This window comes from Dipteris shenzhenensis, chromosome 7 (assembly GCF_047967505.1).
Source record: "Dipteris shenzhenensis isolate YYH24624 ecotype China chromosome 7, Dip_SZ_1.0, whole genome shotgun sequence".
Classification (NCBI taxonomy): domain Eukaryota; kingdom Viridiplantae; phylum Streptophyta; class Polypodiopsida; order Gleicheniales; family Dipteridaceae; genus Dipteris; species Dipteris shenzhenensis.
Window position 1 is genome coordinate 40147011 of NC_141602.1, and position 20940 is coordinate 40167950.

Below are 20940 nucleotides of genomic sequence, written 5' to 3' on the forward strand. Positions count from 1 at the left end.
ACAATGTGCAATGCATAGACTGCCCCTGTGTACTCAGTAACAACACAAATCACAAAGTACAAACACCAAGAAGAAAATCTTTTGAGCACTGTCAACGATGGGCAGTTAGGGACCGAGTAAACTCGATGCGCCCTGATCAAGCGTGGCTCAACTGAGATTTTCAAAGTGTGTACAAAGAATGTGACCTGCAACAAATGTCACCAAATGCACTGCGGAAACAAAGCAAATGTGTGCTCCCTGGCTACACACTGCCTCAAGGCATATACTGCAAACACATCCAGGCAAAAGCCCTTTGATAAGGTCACCCAAAACTGAGAATTGCACTCAGTAAATGCATAGAAGCTTCTGCAAAACAAGCATCTGACCTTCCTGAAAAACAAGTAACTGCGCAAACACCACCACTGTGGCACAAGTCACCTCAAGCGTGAGTGACACGAGAGTACCTGCTGTACCTCAACAAATGCACAGTATACAGCTGAAATGCTTCAGGAATGTATCAGAAATGCTTCATGTACTGCGCGCACATGCACAAAAACAGAGTGCTTCAGCACTATTCCTCTTCCAACAAAAAAAAACGTACTTCTGTCCTCGCAGCAGCACGCTTCCCCCCCAAAAAAAAGTCGAGTTGAGTCTTTGCAGCAAAACAAACAAGTCCTGCTGTACTTTACTGTACCCTGCTGTCGACGCCAACCTTACTGTACCTGCAGGTGGATGAAGGACTGTCGTCCGTACAGTTGTACGGCAATCCGTACGACTGTACGGCAGTCCGTACGACTGCCGTGGAATAGCTGCGCCGAGCAGCTGCTACTGTGGAATAGCTGCGCCGAGCAGCTATGGAGCTGCCTGATGCAGTGTCGCAACCCGACGACGCCCGCGCCCTTGCTGTCGCCTTGCAGCCCGCGCCTTCACCCTGCCCTGATCTGCTGCCCTGCGCCCTCACAATGCCTCGAGAGGCTTAGCAGCTAGTAGCAGCTGCTATGCAGCTGCTGGCTGCTAGCTAGATGCGGCGCCTCGAGTTGCAGCTAGCAGCTCCTGTGCAAGGAGACCCGCGACCAAGGCAGACATCATAGGCAACCAGCACATGGGCTGGTTGCTGTCTGCAAACAGCAGAGAATTAGGGGGGGCCCTGTGCCTCCCTGGAAGCATCAACAGTCCCATGGACTGGCTGCATAGGGCACCCTTTTATAGGGGCCTGTGGCAGGGCCAGTCGGCCCAACCAGGGCCGACCCTGGTTGGATTTCCAGAACATTCTGGTCGGCCACCAGTCAGGGGAGCGACCCTGCTGGTCGGCCAGTCCAAAAGGCCTGGGCAGTGCCTATAAAAGGCCCACTCTTTCCTTCAATCCATCATCCAGTGCAGGACAGAAAGCCTCAGTCATAGGCTGTGCTGTGCACTTAGAGTTGGTCTAGTCTGACAGAGAGAGTTCCATCAGTTCTCCTACCCATGCGTTAGAACCAAAAATGCAAAGATGAGTGATAGAGGGATTCTTACCATAAAATGCCTCATATGGAGTCTTGTCCTTGACGGCCTTTGTCTTGGTCTGGTTGAGAATGTGTACAGCTGTATTGATAGCTTCACTCCAATAGGCTTTAGAAAGATTCCTCCCTCGGAGCATAGCAAGCCCTGTCTCTGTGGTGGTTCTATGCTTCCTCTCGGCTATCCCGTTTTGCTGAGAAGTATGTGCCGTGGTGAGTTGTCGCTTGATCCCATGCTTGCGACAAAATGTGTTGAACTCACTTGAGGTGAATTCTCCCCCCTGTCTGTGTGGAATGTCTTGACATCCTCCCCTGTCTCCTTTTCAACTCTGGCCTTCCAGTCTTTGAATTTCTCGAAATCCTGAGACTTTTTACCCAAACAATATACCCAGGTCATTCTACTGAAATCATCCACAAAGAGAAGTGAGTACCTGGATCCTGCCCACGATGCTGTAGACATTGGACCACAAATGTCGGCGTGAACCAACTCAAGTGGTTTGCTGGCCCGAAACGAGGCCTCTTGTGGGAACTTATCCCTGTGATGCTTGCCTTCTAGACAAGCTCTCTAGACATCATCCTTGCCTGTAATTGGTGGAAGTCCATCCACCATCTTTGACTTTGACATTTCAGCCAAGATTCCATAGCTGACATGACCGAAGCACTCATGCCAAAGTTTGGACTTTCCATTGTCTTCATGAACCAACATTGCACTGAGACGGTACAGTCCATTCTCTTCAACGCCTTGAGCCACCATCTGCCCATTTCCTTTGGATGTCACGGTGACCTTGCCATCTTGAAAGAGAACTGCCATGTTGTTTTTGTTCATCTAACTTACAGACAGTAAATTCTTGCAAAGGTCGGATACATAAAATACTCCAGAGATATCCTTGTCCTCACCCGCCGTTGTAATGAAAGGAATGCTACCTATGCCCTTCACAGGACATGCCCGGCTATCCCCGACAGAAACTTTGGAATCCGGGTGTGTACTTTCCATGGTTTTGAACCAAGTCCTTCTGTTGGACATGTGCTTGGAAGCACCGCTGTCAACATACCAACCCTCTTTACCTTCACTGACTGCATATGCTGAACAATGTTCACTAAGTAAAAATAACTGTCCAATCGTCACATTGGCAAAATCACTCTTAGGCTCTTCTTTGTTCTTGGCTTCTCTCTTCCGCTTTTGATCCGCCTTCTTCTTTCGGCATTCTTTGGCGGAGTGGCCAAGCTTTTCACAGTAGAAGCACTTCATTTTCTTCTTGCCTTCAGCATCCTCTGATTTCTTGGAATCCTTTGGCTTGCCTTTCCAGGCTTGTCTTTGGCAACCAATGCCTTCTCGTCGGTTTGCGTGAAGAGTTTCTCTCGAGCCTCCTCCTGAAGCAGGAGTGGACCAAGCTCCTCAAAGGTGATTGGCTTAGTCCGTTGACCCGTAGTGACCGTAGTCACAAAACTTTTGAAACTCCGTGGCAACTTGTGGAGTGTGAGCAACGCCAATTGACTCGTGTCCACCTTCTGACCAACCGCTGCGAGCTGGTCCCGCACAACTTTCACCTTTGTCAGATGATCATGCACACTATCACCCTCATTCATATCAAGATTATAAAGCTGATGCTGAAGTGTAATGATACGAGCTGTATTATCGGTTTCATACAGCTCCTTCAGTATGGCCCACGCCTCTGAAGACGTCTCTGCCAACTGGATATGAGGAATCACAGCATCTGCTGTCATGCCTATAAGCATTGCTAAGGCTTGAGCATCCCTCTCCTCCCATGCACAGAGTTCATCCGCATCTGCTTCAGCTAAAACTTCACCTCTTTTGTCCACAAGGTCCTCCGGCTTTTCTTCTGTCCCATTCACAATCTTCCACAACCTCCGTGCCAACAGATGGCTTCAGATCTTGACTTTCCAGATTGGAAAGTTCGTTCCATTGAGCTTTCCAGCTTCACCGAAATTAGGGATAAATGAAGAAGGAAGATGACTAGAGAAGGAGGAAGGACGAGCAATGGATGTAGAGGCTTCTGAACGCTGATCCATCTCGGTGAATAGCAAAACTGAATAACTGAAATAGAAATAAATGTACTGACCTTCTGTACTAGCCTGAGCTGAAAACAGAGTTCCCTTACTGCCAAGGGACTCCTTCCTTCAGAGAGTCCTTTGATGAGGAAGAGTCGAGAGCCTATGGCTCTAATACCATGTTGAAAAATAGGAGGTAATGAATCACTCAAACCTCCGGCCAAGATCTCTCCCGCTCTTCTTGACACTCAACTCAGATAACTGATCACAGATGCAATAAACACTCACTCAGAGATAACTTAAACAGAGAGAGAGAATATATTCATCCACCGGATGGTGGGCAGAAAACTGGCTCCAGGGGAGCAATACAAAACTCAGCCAAGTGCTGGCATGTGCACAAGGAAGATAGGACCAAGCTTGATTCTCGGAGCAGACAATGTATCTTTGTTGGGTATAGTGAAGAATCCAAGGCCTACCGCCTCTTCGATCCAGTAAAGAAGCAAATACTTATCAGTCGGGATATTGTCTTCGCGAAAAAGAAACCTGAACCCCAGGAGGAGCCTCAGATTGAGGAGGAGGAGATTGTTCAACCCCCAAACCCACCCCGTCCCAGGTTGACCATCCAAGAGGTGGCAAAATCAGAAGCTGATGTTCCACAAGATACTCAGGAAGAGCAGGATGTTCCAGAAGAAGTTCCCGTTCCTCCTCTCACAGAGAAGTAGAAAGGATTGCCCCAATGGTACCTACGGACATTGGAAGAGTCTCGGGTCACCGCATTACCTGAGAGTAGCAGTTCCGGATTGCGTCGGTCTCAACGTCTTCAAAAGGCCCCATCCGTGAATTTTGCTTTGGTGGCTCAGCTTGATGAGCCAAGGACCTTCGAGGAGGCGAAGAACAATCCAGAATGGCAGGCTGCCATGAAGGCAGAGATGGATGCTATCCTGAAGAACAATACATGGGACTTAGTGGCCAGGCCCCTGCGATGGAAAGTCATCGGCACTAAGTGGGTATACAAACTTAAATACAAATCTGACGGCAGCTTGGATAAGTATAAAGCAAGGTTAGTGGTGAAAGGTTTTGCTCAAATTGAAGGCATGGATTTTGATGAAACTTTTGCTCCCACAGCCCGCATGGTTACTATCCGGACAGTGATTGCCCTTGCTGCCCAATTTCAGTGGCCTATTTTTCAAATGGATGTGAAGTCCACATTCCTTAATGGAACCCTGGAGGAGGAGGTATACGTGGAGCAGCCACCGGGCTTTCAAGAACCAGGGTCCCCATTAAAGGTCTGCAGATTGAAGAAGGCGTTATACGGGCTGAAACAGGCCCCCAGAGCTTGGTACCAAAGGATTGATATATTCTTTCAGAAGATAGGGCACAGTTGGAGTCCTTCTGAGGCAAACCTTTACTTGTTCATTGAGAAGGGATTGCGACTGGTACTCATCCTCTATGTTGATGATCTTATCTTGATAGGTGATCATGTCAAGAAGATTTCACAGGTTAAGGAGCTACTCATGTCTGAGTTTGAGATGACTGACCTTGGGTTATTACATTACTTCCTTGGGATTGAAGTAAAGCATGCCAAAGACAGGATCTTCATTTCACAGGAGAAATATAGCAGAGAAATTCTAAAGAGATTTCAGATGGAGGATTGCAGAACAGCATTAACTCCCATGGAGGTCGGGCTCAAGCTAAGTGTTCACGACACATCTCAGCCGGTTGATACTCCCTTGTATCGACGATTGGTAGAAAGTTTGCTTTACCTTACTAATACTTGCCTTGATATTTGTTATGTAGTTGGGCTATTATGCCAGTTCTCTGCTTCTCCCAGGAAGAGTCATTGGGATGCAGGTTTACGGGTGCTGAGGTATCTGAAGGGTACTTGCACCTATGGGATCGCCTACACAAAGGTATCGAACTAGGCGGGTTCTGTGATAGTGATTGGGCAGGTGATGCTGACACCAGAAGATCAACAACAGGATATTGTTTCTTACTTGCATCTGGTGCCATTTCTTGGCTAAGTAAGAAGCAACCCACAGTGGCCCTTTCATCTACAGAGGCAGAGTACAGAGCTGCGTGTACAGCAGCTTGTGAGACACTGTGGTTGAGGTGGATTTTGGAGGACATGGACGTGTGTCAGGAGGATGTGACAGTGCTGATGTGCGACAATCAGAGTTGCATAGCTATTGCCAAGAATCTAGTGTACCATGCGCGGACCAAGCACATCGAAGTTCATTACCATTTTGTTCGAGAGCTCATCATCAACGATGTGATCGAGCTTATCTATTGCCCGACCGCCGACAACTTGTCCGACCTCTTCACGAAGGCACTCCCTCGAGAACAGATGGAGCACCTCATCAAACGCATGGGGATTGGCCCACAGTTGTGACATTGAGGGGGGGTGTTAGAGACTCACTGTGCCCACCTGTGAGCCCCCGTTTTGAGGGGACAAGGGGCAGTGAGAGGTAGAAGGGATGGGAAAGAGAGACCCAGGCAGACATCATAGGCAACCAGCACACGGGCTGGTTGCTGTCTGCAAACAGCAGAGAATTAGGGGGGGCCTTGTGCCTCCCTGGAAGCATCAACAGTCCCATGGACTGGCTGCACAGGGCACCCTTTTATAGGGGCCTGTGGCAGGGCGCGTCGGCCCAACCAGGGCCACCGACCAGGGCCGACCCTGGTCGGATTTCCAGGACATTCTGGTTGACCACCAGTCAGGGGACCGACCCTGCTGGTCGGCCAATCCAGAAGGCCTGGGCAGTGCCTATAAAAGGCCCACTCTTTCCTTCAATCCATCATCCAGTGCAGGACAGAAAGCCTCAGTCATAGGCTGTGCTGTGCACTCAGAGTCGGTCTAGTCTGACAGAGAGAGTTCCATCAGTTCTCCTCAGCACTTGGCTGAGTTTTGTATTGCTCCCCTGGAGCTAGTTTTCTGCCCACCATCCGGTGGATGAATATATTCTCGCTCTCTCTGTTTAAGTTATCTCTGAGTGAGTGTTTATTGCATCTGTGATCAGTTATCTGAGTTGAGTGTCAAGAAGAGCGGGAGAGATCTTGGCTGGAGGTTTGAGTGATTCATTACCTCCTATTTTTCAACAAAACTCTATTGCTGACTTCATGCCTCCATTGCCTCATCCATCCTGATGTCCTGCTGTTGCTGATGATGATGATGTTGATGATGATGCTGAGATTGATATATAGTTGACCATTGACATGACTATGTTGTACTTAGGACCGAGTACTGCCATTCTGCATTTTTTGCATTTTGTATTGGTATGGATGCTTGTTCAGTAGCTCCACTACCACAGCTCGTTTGTATCAGGTTTTTCATAGTCTCATAGACCCATCGGTCTTCCAAAGACTTTAATAAACTTTCTTTCTTTCTTTCTTTCTTTCTCATTCTCTCTCTTGTACCCGTGACTAGAAGTCACCCGTGTATTGGTGGGAGCCTAGGCAAGGGATAGGCGCGAGGACATAGCTCGCCCCACTTCCACGGACATCGGGTACGGTTGTTTTGTTTCCTTATGATTTTAATTTGCAATTTTTGAGATTCCTTGCATTGCAAATTGTTTGGTATTCTCCCTAGATCCTACAGGCTGTGACTAGAGGAACAATTTGGATCCATTTCAAGCCTTGAGGCTGTTTGAGCACTTTTGGAAATTGGTTGTGATCCCTTGACATTCTCAGCTGGGCACAGTTGTGGTAAGTGCCTTAGTTTTGACCTTGGCACTTGGGTACTAGTGGTGCACTGGAATTGGATGTAGGCAGAGGCCAAGTGTTGGCTCTAGCAGTGGAAAATGCAAGAAGAACAGTTCAAGGGTGCGCCCTTGTTATAAAGTAGAATTCCACTTTTGAAGAATTAAATAAATCCCGAAAGGGACGCCAAAGTGTTTGGGGTCAGTGTGGTGTCTCATGTTTGGTTCCATTGAGTAGGGGCACTCTAGCCTCCCTTTAAGCGTTTTTAAGATTGTTTATCAGTGGCATTTAACTAATGGAATTGACTGGAAATGATGCAATGTGGCTATAAATGGTGTGGATGCTAAGTTAGTTACAGCTTACTGCCCTTTAGCTACTTGAAGGCCGGTTTCAGAGCCCATAGACTTCCAATTGCTCCCATTGTTTGTCACTATCTGCACAACATTCTTAGGTCCTATTTGCATGATAGCCTCCGATATATGATCCAACTAAATAAACCGGTAACTGTGAGACCTGGGAGGAAGGCATTAATGGCTTTCAAAAACATAGTGCCTTTGGAGCAAGACACTAAAACATTGTACACATTTCACCTGTGTCCATTTGACCATCCGTCACACAATATAGTGCAGCCACACTTCTATGTTTTCTTCAAGGGCTCTAGCTGCACTTCTATGCATGCTCTTTCCACTTGAACTCACGTACTCACAGAGCCTCAGATGAAGGGCCTTCCCACTCGCATCAATGCGGCCAATGGCTCTCATGGTCTTCCTAGTGGTTTGTCTTGGCCACATGAAAACACACCGTATGAACAATTGGGTGAGCTCCTTAGTTGCCTTTGCCATTGCCTGCTAGCAAAGGAGTCCTCTTTGCATGCATAGCCCACATAGAGGAATGTCCACTCTCTGATTCTGAATCTCTACCCCTCTTTGCTGCGAGTGCTTGACTTGAACTACCTTTCTTGTCATTCGATGGCTCCACAGAATTAGAATCTTTTGGAAACGCCTAAACGCTTTCACCTCCATTCTTCAAGGCTCTCCTTAACATCTTGAGAAACATAGGGGCATGGCCCAATGCCTTTGCTTGGCACATGGGCAAGATGGTCCTTCACACGTGTGACACTTCTCATTTTTTCCATTCCACAGGATTTGCATTTTTCACTTTTTAGAACCACCAGACCCCTCATAGCTCCCCAATTGCTCTGCATGATTCCAAAATGGATCTGGAGCCATGTAGGTTGAGGGCAAGGGTTGAGAGGACAACAAGGAGGACAGGAGAGGGCAAGGGCAGAGGAGAGCAAGGAGCAGAGGAGAGGGCAAGGAGCAGAGGAGAGGAGAGCAAGAAGGAGAGGTTGGAGAGGAGAGCAAGGAGGAGAGGAGAGGGTAAGGGATGAGTAGAGCAAGGAGGAGAGGCTGGAGAGGAGAGCAAGGAGGAGGGGCAGCGGGCTGAGAGGGGGGGCTGTAGGATGAGAGGAGAGCAAGTATGAGAGGCTAGAGAGTTGTAGGCTGAGAGGGCTGCGAGGAGAGTGAGGAGGAAGTGGAGTTGCGCGTGGGAAGGAATCGAAGAGAACAACACAGGGAAGGGTTGCAGGGTTTGGTTGAAACATTTCCAAACAGCTCTCAAACGGCTCTCCCTCTCTTCCTCTCTCTACAAAACATTAGGGCCCAGGACAACATGTCGGGCTGGACCCCCCCCCCCCCCCCCGAAGGATTTAATTACTTGAGAAATCTTGATACAAAAGTTCAGCGTAGAGCTGTTGTTAGACAAATTCCAAATGTAAATTCTTTTACAAAGAGCTCAATGCTCATTCATTTGGCAACGTGCCAAGTATCAAAATTTTAATGTACTTTCCTAATTACATGCCACTAGGAGCAACTTTGGAGTTTTCGAAGCACTTGGTCACGCGAGTGATCTCCGAAGTGCTTGCCTAGCTCCATATTGCTTGGTTCTCCAATCCTTCTTAGTACCTGCAACCATTAACTAAGCGCACGACCATGGCACCCATTAATAGTCAGCGCTTTGCATGCAAATAATAATATGTAGATTAATCCTAGTCACTGTGGGCGTCCCCACCAAGCAAACATGTGAACAAAACATATAACACAATTCTTAGTCGATCGAGGTCAACCCTCTTGGTCGTAATTAAGGGCCTTGACCATCAATCAGAGCGCCTTAATTATGGCCAAGTCTCTCCAACCGAAGTTGGCTCACCTTGGTTAACGAGGTTAACCCTCTTGGCATGAGCCAAGTCTCGTTGATTGAAGTCAACACTCTCTGACCGAAGTTAGCAACTTGGTTCTTTGGTTAACCGAGGTTAAACATCTTGGCCGAAGCCAGATCTTCCTAACCGAGGTTAAGTATCTTTGACCGAAGTCAAGACTTTGACCAAATGAAAGTAACTCTTTGAACATAATTAAACAAAAGAACGCATTATTTATGATCAATAAATGGTGAACTTATGCTTTGACTTTGGAATATTTATAGCTTGGTGACATTTGGGGTAAAAAATTGCCCCACCCATAATGCCATTTCAAGTTTCAGAAACGGTGCCCAACTCTCTCCCTCTCTCTTTCTCTCTCGCTCTCTCTCACTCCTCTTCCTCTCCATCCTACTCTTTCCCCTGTCTCTCTCTTTTCTTTTCACTTCTACTAGCTCCCTTGTGCTAAATCTACCCCCTTATATGTGCGCTCCTTTACAACATGTGTATTAGAGAACTTGTATAGGGCAATACCCTTGTCATGAACTTTCAAATTTCCACTCACTACCTCATACCCTACCACTCCAGTTGTAAGTGATTGAATACCACTAAGGAGGGCAGCCCTTGTTGCTTGTGTTCATCCCATGTCCCAGCATCACTTGCAAAACATATTTTGTTTTAACGTGTGCAACGTGGATAGGGCAATGGTCCAACAACAATTTATTATGATAGCATGAGTAGCATTCATAGGCCAAGAATCCACTGTTTCTTGAAGCATATACTAAAGTGCAAACTCAGTTCATCAGATACAAAAACCTTTGTAGTGAATAGATCTTCTTCATGTTTTGTCACAAGAATGAGTTTTAGATATCTTCACCAAACCACTTTCCTTGGCAAGCCCACTACTCTTGACATCAGCTTGGTATTTGCCAAATGCTACATCTTAATAAGGGGAGTTTATGTACATCCTTTTTTCATTGAACTCTATGCACTTAGTTTGATTTTTCTTCTTTATCATCTTTTTGGCCGTAATACACTTTTTAATAACCCTTTGCTTATCCATTGCAATTTAATAGACGGTGTTGCGGATAGTGTAGGTGCTAGATGGTGTTGAGTAGATTGCATTTGTCTAGAGGACTACAAGGGTCCATGGGAGAGACCATAGACCTTATGTGGAATGGTTCAAGTATATATTCATTTTTCAATATAGCGTATAGGCTACTCCACCTATAGTTGTTGTGCTCCCGAGTCCTTCATTCTATCCTTGTAAAAACCCATCATTATTGCCTAGCACTCCACCCCCAAGGCCCAATCTAAAGGTGCTAGGAACTAAGGTGTATAAATCCTATAAATGAGTATAGGAACGTTGTGGATGCGCGAAGCAATCGCAATCTCCTGAGGCATGCTGAAAGTACTAATAACTCAAGGTGTATGTGAGTAAGGAAACTTCGTGGATGCATGACTCAATCCTAATCTCGTGAGGCATGCTTGTAGGTGGAGGGTGATTTGATAAGAAAACATCAAGTCTTGTAGACTAGACAACCTTGTGGGTTCTAGATTGGACCCATGCACTAGCTCCCAACATCTTGTTACCTAGATGTGATCAGCTAGACAATATATGAAGTGTCAGTTGTGGCTACTTTTTGCATAAGGTGCTAGCACCACAAAGGATCGTTTGGGAGAGACTAAAATGAAATCGTTTAGACTTCACAAGCAGTTGTAGCTTGAATGAAGAGATTTGGACTACTTTTTGATTAGCCTTCTCCTTTAGTGCTAGCCTTCGTTATGGCTGAGTTTGCCCTTCACCTCTGGAGTGCCGACAGAAACTCAGTACGAAGACTTTGTATAAATGGATGCTCAAGTATGTGTGGGTGTGTGGATTTGTATGTGTGAGAGCATACTTTTATACTATGGTCTACACCCACTGTTGGGTGCTGATGACGTTAGTGGGGATGTCATAGTAGCTAGTCCTTGCTATGCGTGATGAAGTTTATGGTTTTCAATCTTATGAGTGACTCTCGTGAGATTGAAACTGCACTATGTTGTGTTTTTAGAGGATGAGTTTGGGAATGTTCCTGGATTCATCTAGGTATATTGGGTTTCCATCTTTTTTGTGATTTCTTTCTCTCCTTCACTCTAGCCTCGTAGATAGGGTGGACAATCCTTGACTATGTGTCCATGGCAGTCATGTAGGAAGCATAAATTAGGCAAGTTCTTGTAGATCATTGGCTGTTCCTTACACACGTCCATTTCCAAACACAATGTGGTCTGAATAGGGGAAACCTTCAGCAAGATCCAACTCAATGCCTATCTATGGATTCCATCTAGGATTTATGAAGCTTTCCTTTTCTACCCCGATGACCTTCCCTATTCCCTAACAAAGTTTAATTGCTTGATTGCACATGGAGATGGGAAGCTTAGGGGAGTTCAACCCAAATAGGTGCTATTATGGACCTTGTCATATTAAGAGTAAAGTTTGGGTACCATTGTGTTAGATTATGAGTAGTGTGGTGTGAACACACCTTGGGGCACTGTTTCCTATAATTAAGAGGTTTGTGGACCTAGGGTTGGTGTCCTATGTAGAGGATATAATCCTCATTTTGTTTATTCTCATAAGATATACAACTCTTGCATTCTCAATATAACTCTAGATTTGATCCAAGCAAGCATATAATCTTTGACTACAGAGAGATGCTTTGTAGAGAATTTACTCAGCCGCTTGTTGAATTTAGTAGGTAGATAACAAGAAACTCACATAATATGTTTGAAGGTCTACTTCCATTGGCACGGAAGTCCATGGAGACCAGCCACTTGTAATGCCTAATGGACAGCATGTTGAGGCAGTAAATCAGTACAAGAAGAGAGAGCGGCCATGGAACAAGCTAGTGAAGCTCCATGTTGTCTAATCTGTACTTTGCAGGAGAGTAAGCTCTTATTCCTCTAGCTAGTAGGACAGGGGTTGGTGCAAGAGATACCAGAGAGCATGCGGATGTGGCTCGTATGAGCACTCTGTATGATGCAGGTGAGCTAGCTTCCTTCAAAAAGCATTAAGAAGATGTCATGTGGCAAGAAGCCAATCGGTACTTAAGTGCATATACAAAGTTGAGAGAAAGTCTGATGGTACCATTGATAGGCAAAGGGCTAGACTTGTGACTAAACACTATGCACAGTAGAAGGGCATAAATTTTGAAGAGGCTTTTGCTTCTACTTCTAGGCAGTGGCATAAGATATGTGGTTGCACTTGCTGCCCATTACGGATGCCATGTGCATCAATTGGATATAAAAGCAACCTTTTTTAAATGGGGAATTGAGATGGGGGGAGTTAGCGAGCTCGTCTCCTAGTCATAGATCCAGTATAAAGGATCATCCTCTAAGCGTGACATTAGCCAAGGACGGCGCCGCTGTGTGGCCACAACGCTTGTGTCCCACACTATGAGAGTCCCCAACCTAGGTGTTCGACTAGGCTAGGCTAGGCATAGTCTTGCTCAAGTTTATGGTATCCCAAGGACGGACATACATACATACATACATGCATACATACATTAACCTTTGTATGAATGAAGAGATTTGGACTACTTTTTGATTAGCCTTGTCCTTTAGTGCTAGCCTTCATCATGGTTGAGTTTGCCCTTCACCTCCTGAGTGCCGACAGAAACTCAATACGAAGACTTTGTATAAATGGATGCTCAAGTATGTGTGGGTGTGTGGATTTGTATGTGTGAGAGCATACTTTTATACTATGGTCTACACCCACTGTTGGGCGCTGATGACGTCAGTGGGGATGTCATAGTAGCTAGTCCCTGCTATGCGTGATGGAGTTTATGGTTTTCAATCTTATGAGTGACTCCCGTGAGATTGAAACTGCACTATGTTGTGTTTTTAGAGGATGAGTTTGGGAATGTTCTTGGATTCATCTAGGTATACACACTCACACACTTGCGGCAAGTGCATATGGGATGAGTCCCATAGTGACACGTGGCACTCCCACATGACTACTAGATCTCCTAGTACTACACACCTATACATCACATCAACACACTCTTTGGCTATGATATCTCCAACACGAAGGGCAAATGTATAGTATATACTAACAAACCCTATAAAGGGTCCAACGCTTGGACCTAATTCCATCATTATAGCTCATGCTACGATCTTCGGGTCATGACACTTTTGGTCTTCATAGACATAAATAAACCTTTCTTTTCCTTCATCCTTCTTCTGCTCCTCTTTTTAGTCCATTTAGTTTTTGGCTTTAGTTATCCTTCGCCTCATCCTCTTTATTGAGAAGGTGCTTTGCTAAAATGCTTTTGTTGTAGCCACGGGCTTTTCCTTTATTTAGAGAGACAGGTTTGATATTTCTAGTATAGTTGTATCCAACCTGCAAGGGACTGTGCTCATAGGTTACACCCCTATGGGCCCAAAACTAAGGTCATCTTTGAAATGGTTTTACATGGGGCTGGATTTATTTGCACCTGGTTAGTAGGTTAACAAGATTGCAAAGAGAGCAATATCTTTCGATTCAACCCTGCTGCCCTCCTCCTCCTCCATGGATCTTGAATTAATATGAATCTCCCTTTTGCTCATACATGATTGCAAGGGTGCTGCTATATGGTCTCCCAGTAGAATATATATTAAATCCGACTCACCTTGGAGAAGTTTGGGATGGTTGGCCTCTTCTCAATGTCACCATGGCAGGGTTCACCTGCATGGCTATTTCTGATACATGAGCAAAAGTGGCATCATGTATATAGGAGTGCATGTGCACCCCTTCACATTTGTGTACCTGCATGATGCTCTACTAGCATATATGCATTTATATACTACTGCATCTAAACTTGTGTGCATGGTGAATGTGAACGTTTCTGTTTTCATGGAGTACATCATTTAGTGTTTGATTGCAACTTGATGGTTCATATCTTCGTGTCCATGAAGCTAGGTGAGTTTTCCTTGAATGAACTTATGATTCATGATTATTGTCTTCTTATGAGGGGTTTGTTTATAATTTGTTTTATACGAATACTTAATGATTCGACTGTCTTGTTGGTTCTTATCTGACAGGCTCAATCTTCACAACCTGTATCAGTTCCTCCTGCTTATGTACCACGGGTAGCAGGGCTTTCGGGAGATACTAGTTCTTCTTCATATGTTGGATTGTCTTCTTTTCAAAGTGCACTTCCACTTTATCGTGCAGCGAGTTCAGGTATGCCCTTATGGGCCCCCCCTCCACCTCCTTTGGGCCCAAATGGCACAGGCTTGGCAATGCCTATGTTCTGGCAGGGGTTTTACGAGCCATCAGAAGAGCAGCAGCCTCTGGACCATCGCCAATTCACACCACAACCACCACCACAATTGCATACGTTACCACCATTACAAACACTTCCATCACAGGGCCAATCTTCTGTAGATTTACCTGTAGCACCTATCTTCTCACAGCCAAGTCCTGTTCATACTTTTCCAATACAACAATTGGAGCACTCTGAGGGAAGCTCCACAGTTTCTATAGTGACTCCAGCCAGCGCAATACATGCAGCATCTCCAGTTTTATCAGGCCTGGATAAACCAGTTCCTGATCCTGTTTCTGTTACTTCTTCTTCATCCTCCCTTATTTCAGATTTTCCTAGTTCTGTCCATGGTATTAATAAGATTGGTTCACATCCTAACAAATTCCTCCAAAAGCAATCTGAGGAGAGTGAACCTCATCTAGAGGATCACAGTATGGGGTCATCTGAACTCTCAACTAGTATCTCTCATTCAGGATCGACAATGCCAGGTAGTGCTTCTCAAACACTACAGCGAATGCAGAAATTTGTTTCTGCTACTGGGAAAGGTCCCACTGTCTACAAACAAGTATCCAAGCAGGTGCAGAAGACCACAGAGCCTCCCAAGTCTGGGTATCGGCAGGTGGTCTCAAGATTGCAGCAGTCATCAACACAGCCTTTGCTACCCCTTCCTGTCTCCCCCACCCAACAGAAGCCACTGATTCAGGTTGGAAGCATGCATCCACAATGTATTTGGAATTATTGTACCAAATGTCTGAAGTTATTTGTTCATTTTCTAGTATACATGATTTGCAGGGAAATGATGGTCTTCTGAAACAAAATCCAATCAGAAGAGGGCGAGGCAGAGGAAATGGCATGGGTAGAGTGGGCAGGGTATGTATCATATTTTCTGTGCTCTCTTATGCTTAAAAGCATAATTATAGTCATGATGTTTCCTCACGTCTGTTTAAAGAAGCTTGTGGTGTCTGGGGAAGAGATATTGAATAAGTAATGTTAGTATAGCTCACAAAGATTACAATGACAATATAAAAGCATACTTGGCAATCACTATTGGCAACATGAGACATTATTTCAAGGTGACAGCTGATTTTGAAGCTGTCTTAAATGTCTGATGACTGAAGCTTTCAGCTTTTGGAGTAGCAAATGCATCAGTTCAGAATCAGGTCAAATGGATTTGCCTCCCTGTGTCTCTTGTCTTCCCATGAATAAGCCATAGTGGACTATGTACCATTTGTTATTTCAGTAGAGTAACAGTGGGTCGAGTATTTAATTTGATCTGTACAAGCTGACAGAGGCTTCTCATTACACAGGTTGCCAGTGATACACATTTTCAATAATGAGGATGTAAAGTGAATGTCAGTCATGAAAGATAAAACAAAACAGTTTTCAAACATGGTTCTAACCTCTCTTTTTCTTGGACAGGGTGCACACACAAGGTCTAAGTTTCTAGAAGATTTTGATTTCATTGCGATGAATGAGAAATTCAAAAAAGAAGAGGTCTGGGACGAGCTGTTGAAGGAGGAAAAAGACAAAATTGGTGAAGATGCTGATGCTGAAGGTCTTGCAGATGAAGGCATTGAAAGCAAGGATCTTGACAAGCCTTTTGATAAATCTTTATCAGATATTGCAAGACGGGTATCTTTCCTTTTGTTTTGTTTCCCTGATGAGGGCTTGTTTGATACATGCTTGTGGTTGACAGCAATAGTTGAGAAAGTTTTTGATGAGTGTTCCTATAATGCGAGCCACGCCATCTATAATATGTTGACGTGTGTTGGAATGTGCTTTTATTAGATCATGCTTGTTGCTTAAAAGTTTCTTGAGAGCTCTGCTTCCATTCTCTCACATTCAAATTCTTCACTAGTGGAGCTTTGTCTAGAATGCTCCAGTCTTGGGACTCCCAGAGATGCCATGAGTCCTCTTTTGGGCCGTAGTACCTTTCATGTGTAGAATCCCATAGGATAGAATAGATGCATCTTGCAAGAGGTGTGAGAGCACAATGAAATCTCTATATGATTGTGAGAGAGAAGACTCTCTCTTATAGAAAGGGGGAGAAGGTAATACCTTCCCTACATAAGTGGCAGTCAGCCCCTACATCAGTGGGAATCAATCCCTACATCAGTGGGATTGCCTTTGTCTTACATCATCACTTAGGTCACACACTAGACACATCATAGCACTTGATGTGCCTTTAAAACACACACAAACACACACATGTGACTCCCCTAGATGCACACATGCACCATAGAGCAAGCCCTTGATCATACTTATCCCAACATACCCTCCCTCAAGGGTTTGCCGCTTGCAGTGTCAAGGATACATCTAGTCTCATAGTTTCTCATGCCATCTCATGGTGGTCAAGGATAAATCTATGGCTAGGATCTCATGCTAGCAAGGGTTCCCAAGGGTATGAGGTTCACAGAAGTGGGATAGACAAAACACATATCACATGGCCTACAGGCTACATCATATGGTGACGAGAGGTGATTTACATAACATATTCTTTTTGGAGTTCTTTGGGATCAGATTGGGGATTACATCACCTCAGCCCTGCAGGGCGTTTGGGACTCGGGTGAGATGCCGGACTCACTCTCGGAGGGTCTCATTCATCTTATCCCAAAAGGAGGTTGCAGAAATTTAGTGTCTCAGTGGAGACCGATCACCTTACTGGGCACTTTGTATAAGATCTTGGCGAAAGCCATCAGCTTGCGATTGCAGCCCGTCCTGCCAGATCTTATACATGACACGCAGACAGGCTTTGTCCATGGCAGAAGCATTTTCGATAACATATTCTCATTTTGGGAGGCTTCTGAGTGGGCTTTGCATGAGGGCCATAGACTGGCAGTCCTAATCTTGGACTTCGAAAAAGCATATGACAGGGTAGATTGGGGTTTTCTAGAGGGAACCCTTCTTCGCTTTGGATTTTCAGATTTGTGGATTAGAGGGGTTTCTGCTCTTTATAGGTCAGCCCATAGCCAGGTACTCATTGGTGGAGTCAGGGGAGACAGGGTTCAAATTTCCAGATCAGTCCGACAGGGATGCCCTCTAGCCCCTTTTCTATTCTTATTTGTGGCTGAAGCTATGAGCCTCTATATTAGAGCTCAAGCTGATATTTTTGGGCTGAGACTTCCGTTGAGGAGTTGCTGGACAGTGAGCTGGTAGATGACACGGCTATTTTTTTGGATGCCACTCCACAGACACTAACCTCTTTTAGGACAGCCTTGGATTTGTTTTGCATTGCAGTAGGGGCTCACATTAACTGGAACAAATCCAATGGTTTCTGGATTAGTGATGAGGACACTCCAGATTGGAGTGCTGCTATTGGCTTTACTTGGATTCAGAGGGGTGTCTCCCTCAGGTATTTTGGATGCCAAGTTGGGGTGGGCATTTCTCCAGCACAGCAGTCCGCTCCCGAGCATCAGGAGGAAACTCCTATTTTGGAGTTTGACTAGACTTGACGTTGCATCTAGAGTGGTGGTTGTAAACCAGGTATCGTTGGCTACAGCCTGGTTTGTTTGCTCTTGTTGGTGCCGATCTACAAGCAGTATCACTCAGCTCAAGAGACCTATTAGGAATTTTTTGTGGAGTGGATTAGACGGCACTTCAGATGTGATAGCCAGGGTGGTTTGGGAGACTCTTATTCTACCCACTGAGGAAGGGGGTCTCAATATTATTGATCCAGACTTGCAGTGTAGAGACTTGCTTTGCAAGATGGTGGTCAGAGGTTTGATGCCTGGTCAGGAGCCATGGAAGGATTTTTCCTTACGCAGTATACAGACATGCACACCTTCTCAGGGAGGAGATTGGATGGACAGCCCTAGATGGATCTTTATGTCAGCCCATCTCAGATCTCCTACCTCCCCTCTCATGGCTGCCATTTTGAAAGCTTGGGACAGCTTCAGAAGTACTCTTCGGAGAGTTCCATCCCCGGAATGATTGCATACTAGATGAGCATGCTAGATCATTGGGCATGTCACACTACATGTGGTGGTCTAGATGGGAGTTGGGCCTGCATCCACAGTGGGTGCTTGGAAAGCTTTCAGGATGCTTTCAGAGGATTAGAGAGTTCATTCAGTTAGTCACCTCAGAGGAAGTGCAGCTAGGATGCAACAGATAGATGCAGCCGTACTAGTGGAGTGGATGGATACAAACCATTTGTCTATTTCAGAGTCCACTTGGTTGGGAGCTTTTACGAAAACAGGTATCCCTCTGCAGGTTATAGCCTTGCGGGATGCACATGAGGATACCCTTGTCTTTCAGGTTCATGCAGGAGGCAGACTTCACAGATCTTCAGAGGACATTCTCTTGGAGGCTTCTTTTCAGCATGTTAGGACATGGAGATGGGTAGAGACTCACTGTGGTATCTTGATCTAGACCCCGTTCTCCTGGCTCTTGGATCTTGGAGGCTTTGGTTGGGATGTAGGGGAATGGGAGTGGATAGATGCAGGGCACTGAGAGAAGAGCATCCCCTTCTTTCGTTACACGGTCAGAAATGCCAAGAGATTCCAGCTCTTTTGTAGAGGTTGGAGGCCCTCTAGAGCTCCTCATTGGGATACTTTTCAGATTTTTGCAGAGATGCAGAAAAACTTTTGAAGGAGACTTTGGAAATCCCTCAGGAATAGGAAAATCACGTTATTCATCTGGCTTACTATTCATGGAGGGATTGCAGTGAACCTGTGGAGATCCAGGTTCGGGGCTGACCCTACATGTCCTCGATGCCACTCAGCGGTTGAGTCAGTGCAGCACTGCCTTTGGGAGTGTACTCAGGCGTGGACGATTTGGAAGGGTGTTGCTGGGATACTTTGCATTTTTCATAGAGCACCCTTCTTCATGACCTCGGGATCAGTTACTTAGTTGTCACTCACTGGTCCACAGGCTTTCTTCGAGGGACATGACACGGACACAGCTTTCTTTGTTCGACGACACCTTGTGGAGTCATGCTCCCTCTGGGATGTTCTGTTTACTCCATTCAGAGCTCCACACGCTTCTGTAGACACATCTTGGGAGATTCTGGCTAGTATTACAGCATGGCATATTTGGAGAGTTAGATGTACAGAGGCTTTGGAGGACTCCCAGGTTCACCCTTCGTAGACTATGGCTAGTATTTGGGCAGATACTATACACACTTTGATGGCCATTGGGGCGAACATACAGGGAACCTCTAGGACTGCTATTGCTAGGAGAGTTGCTTTTCTCAGAGTCTTAAAGGGTTCTCCTTTCTTCTCTGACTCTCCTTCAGGGATGAGGTGGCATTTCAGCTACCACCTGGTATTTTTGTTTGCTCATTCTGAGCTGTTTTTTCTCATGCTTGACATGATGTACTCCCGCACTTGAGCTTGCTCTGCGGTTTTTATTCATACTTAATGAAGTACTTTTCTTGGGGGAAAAAAAAAGTTTGAGTGTCCACACATGAAATGTGAAATTTTGATGCCGCGGTTTGTTGCCTCTGGCGATACATGTCAATAAAAATTGGATATCCTAATGGCCCTCAGTGGCTCACAAGCAATTGCAATGAGAACCAAAATGTTTAAATAAACAAGTAGGCCAAATAGCCCGCTAGAATTTTTGGATGCTATGCATTATGAAATGCCAACACATGCTTATGGGCCTTATTGCTAGCATTTAGCCCTGATATGACCTTGTAGGCTAGTTAGGACATTCATCCTTGTCTTGGTCAACTAGTTTACTTTTGTCAACTAGTTGAATTTGGGGCCATATAGTGGCCACACTTGTATTTTTTTCATTATCCATTTGCAAGTACTCTCATTTGCTTAGCTGTTGTCTCTCTCTCTTGCATCCCACTTGCATTCCATTGCTCCTTCAAAAGGGGGTCATGGTCTTCAATGCTCGAGTGGGTGCTTGGTTGAGCACATAGTTGGAACACATGACGACATCCAACCAGAATTTATTGGGAAAATACTTTTCCTTAAGCATGCACAAATCCATTTCCCTCGATATAATATTTTTACCGCTCTGCAAGTCCATTTTGTTGCGAGTGTATGGCACTATGCGCTGATGGAAGACGAGTGTGGAGAAATAAAGTCAAGACCTTGGTATTGATAGAGGGATAAGTTCACTTCAGAGGCTTACGACTGAGTGTCAGTTACTTTTGTACTTTTGGATATGCACATGTAACCTTAGGAATTGAGGGGAAAGCTTGATGACAGAGCTGATAAATGCATATTTGTAGGATACATCATTGAAAGCAAGGGTTACGTACTCTACAATCTTGCTACCAAGAAAGTTTTCACTAGTAGAGACGTTATTTTTGCTGAGAAATCAGATTTGT

At 45.3% G+C, this 20940-nt stretch overlaps 1 protein-coding gene across 1 annotated transcript in view; it reads left to right on the forward strand.

The window, feature by feature from the left end:
• The window catches only part of LOC147900337 (protein decapping 5-like), a 53271-nt gene that overhangs the window by 19840 nt on the left and 12491 nt on the right, over nucleotides 1–20940 (forward strand). The window contains exons 4-6 of the mRNA XM_087377219.1: nucleotides 14434–15360; nucleotides 15450–15527; nucleotides 16077–16289. Of these exons, the coding sequence (XP_087233345.1) occupies nucleotides 14434–15360; nucleotides 15450–15527; nucleotides 16077–16289 (1218 nt within the window). The remainder of the gene's footprint in view (nucleotides 1–14433; nucleotides 15361–15449; nucleotides 15528–16076; nucleotides 16290–20940) is intronic.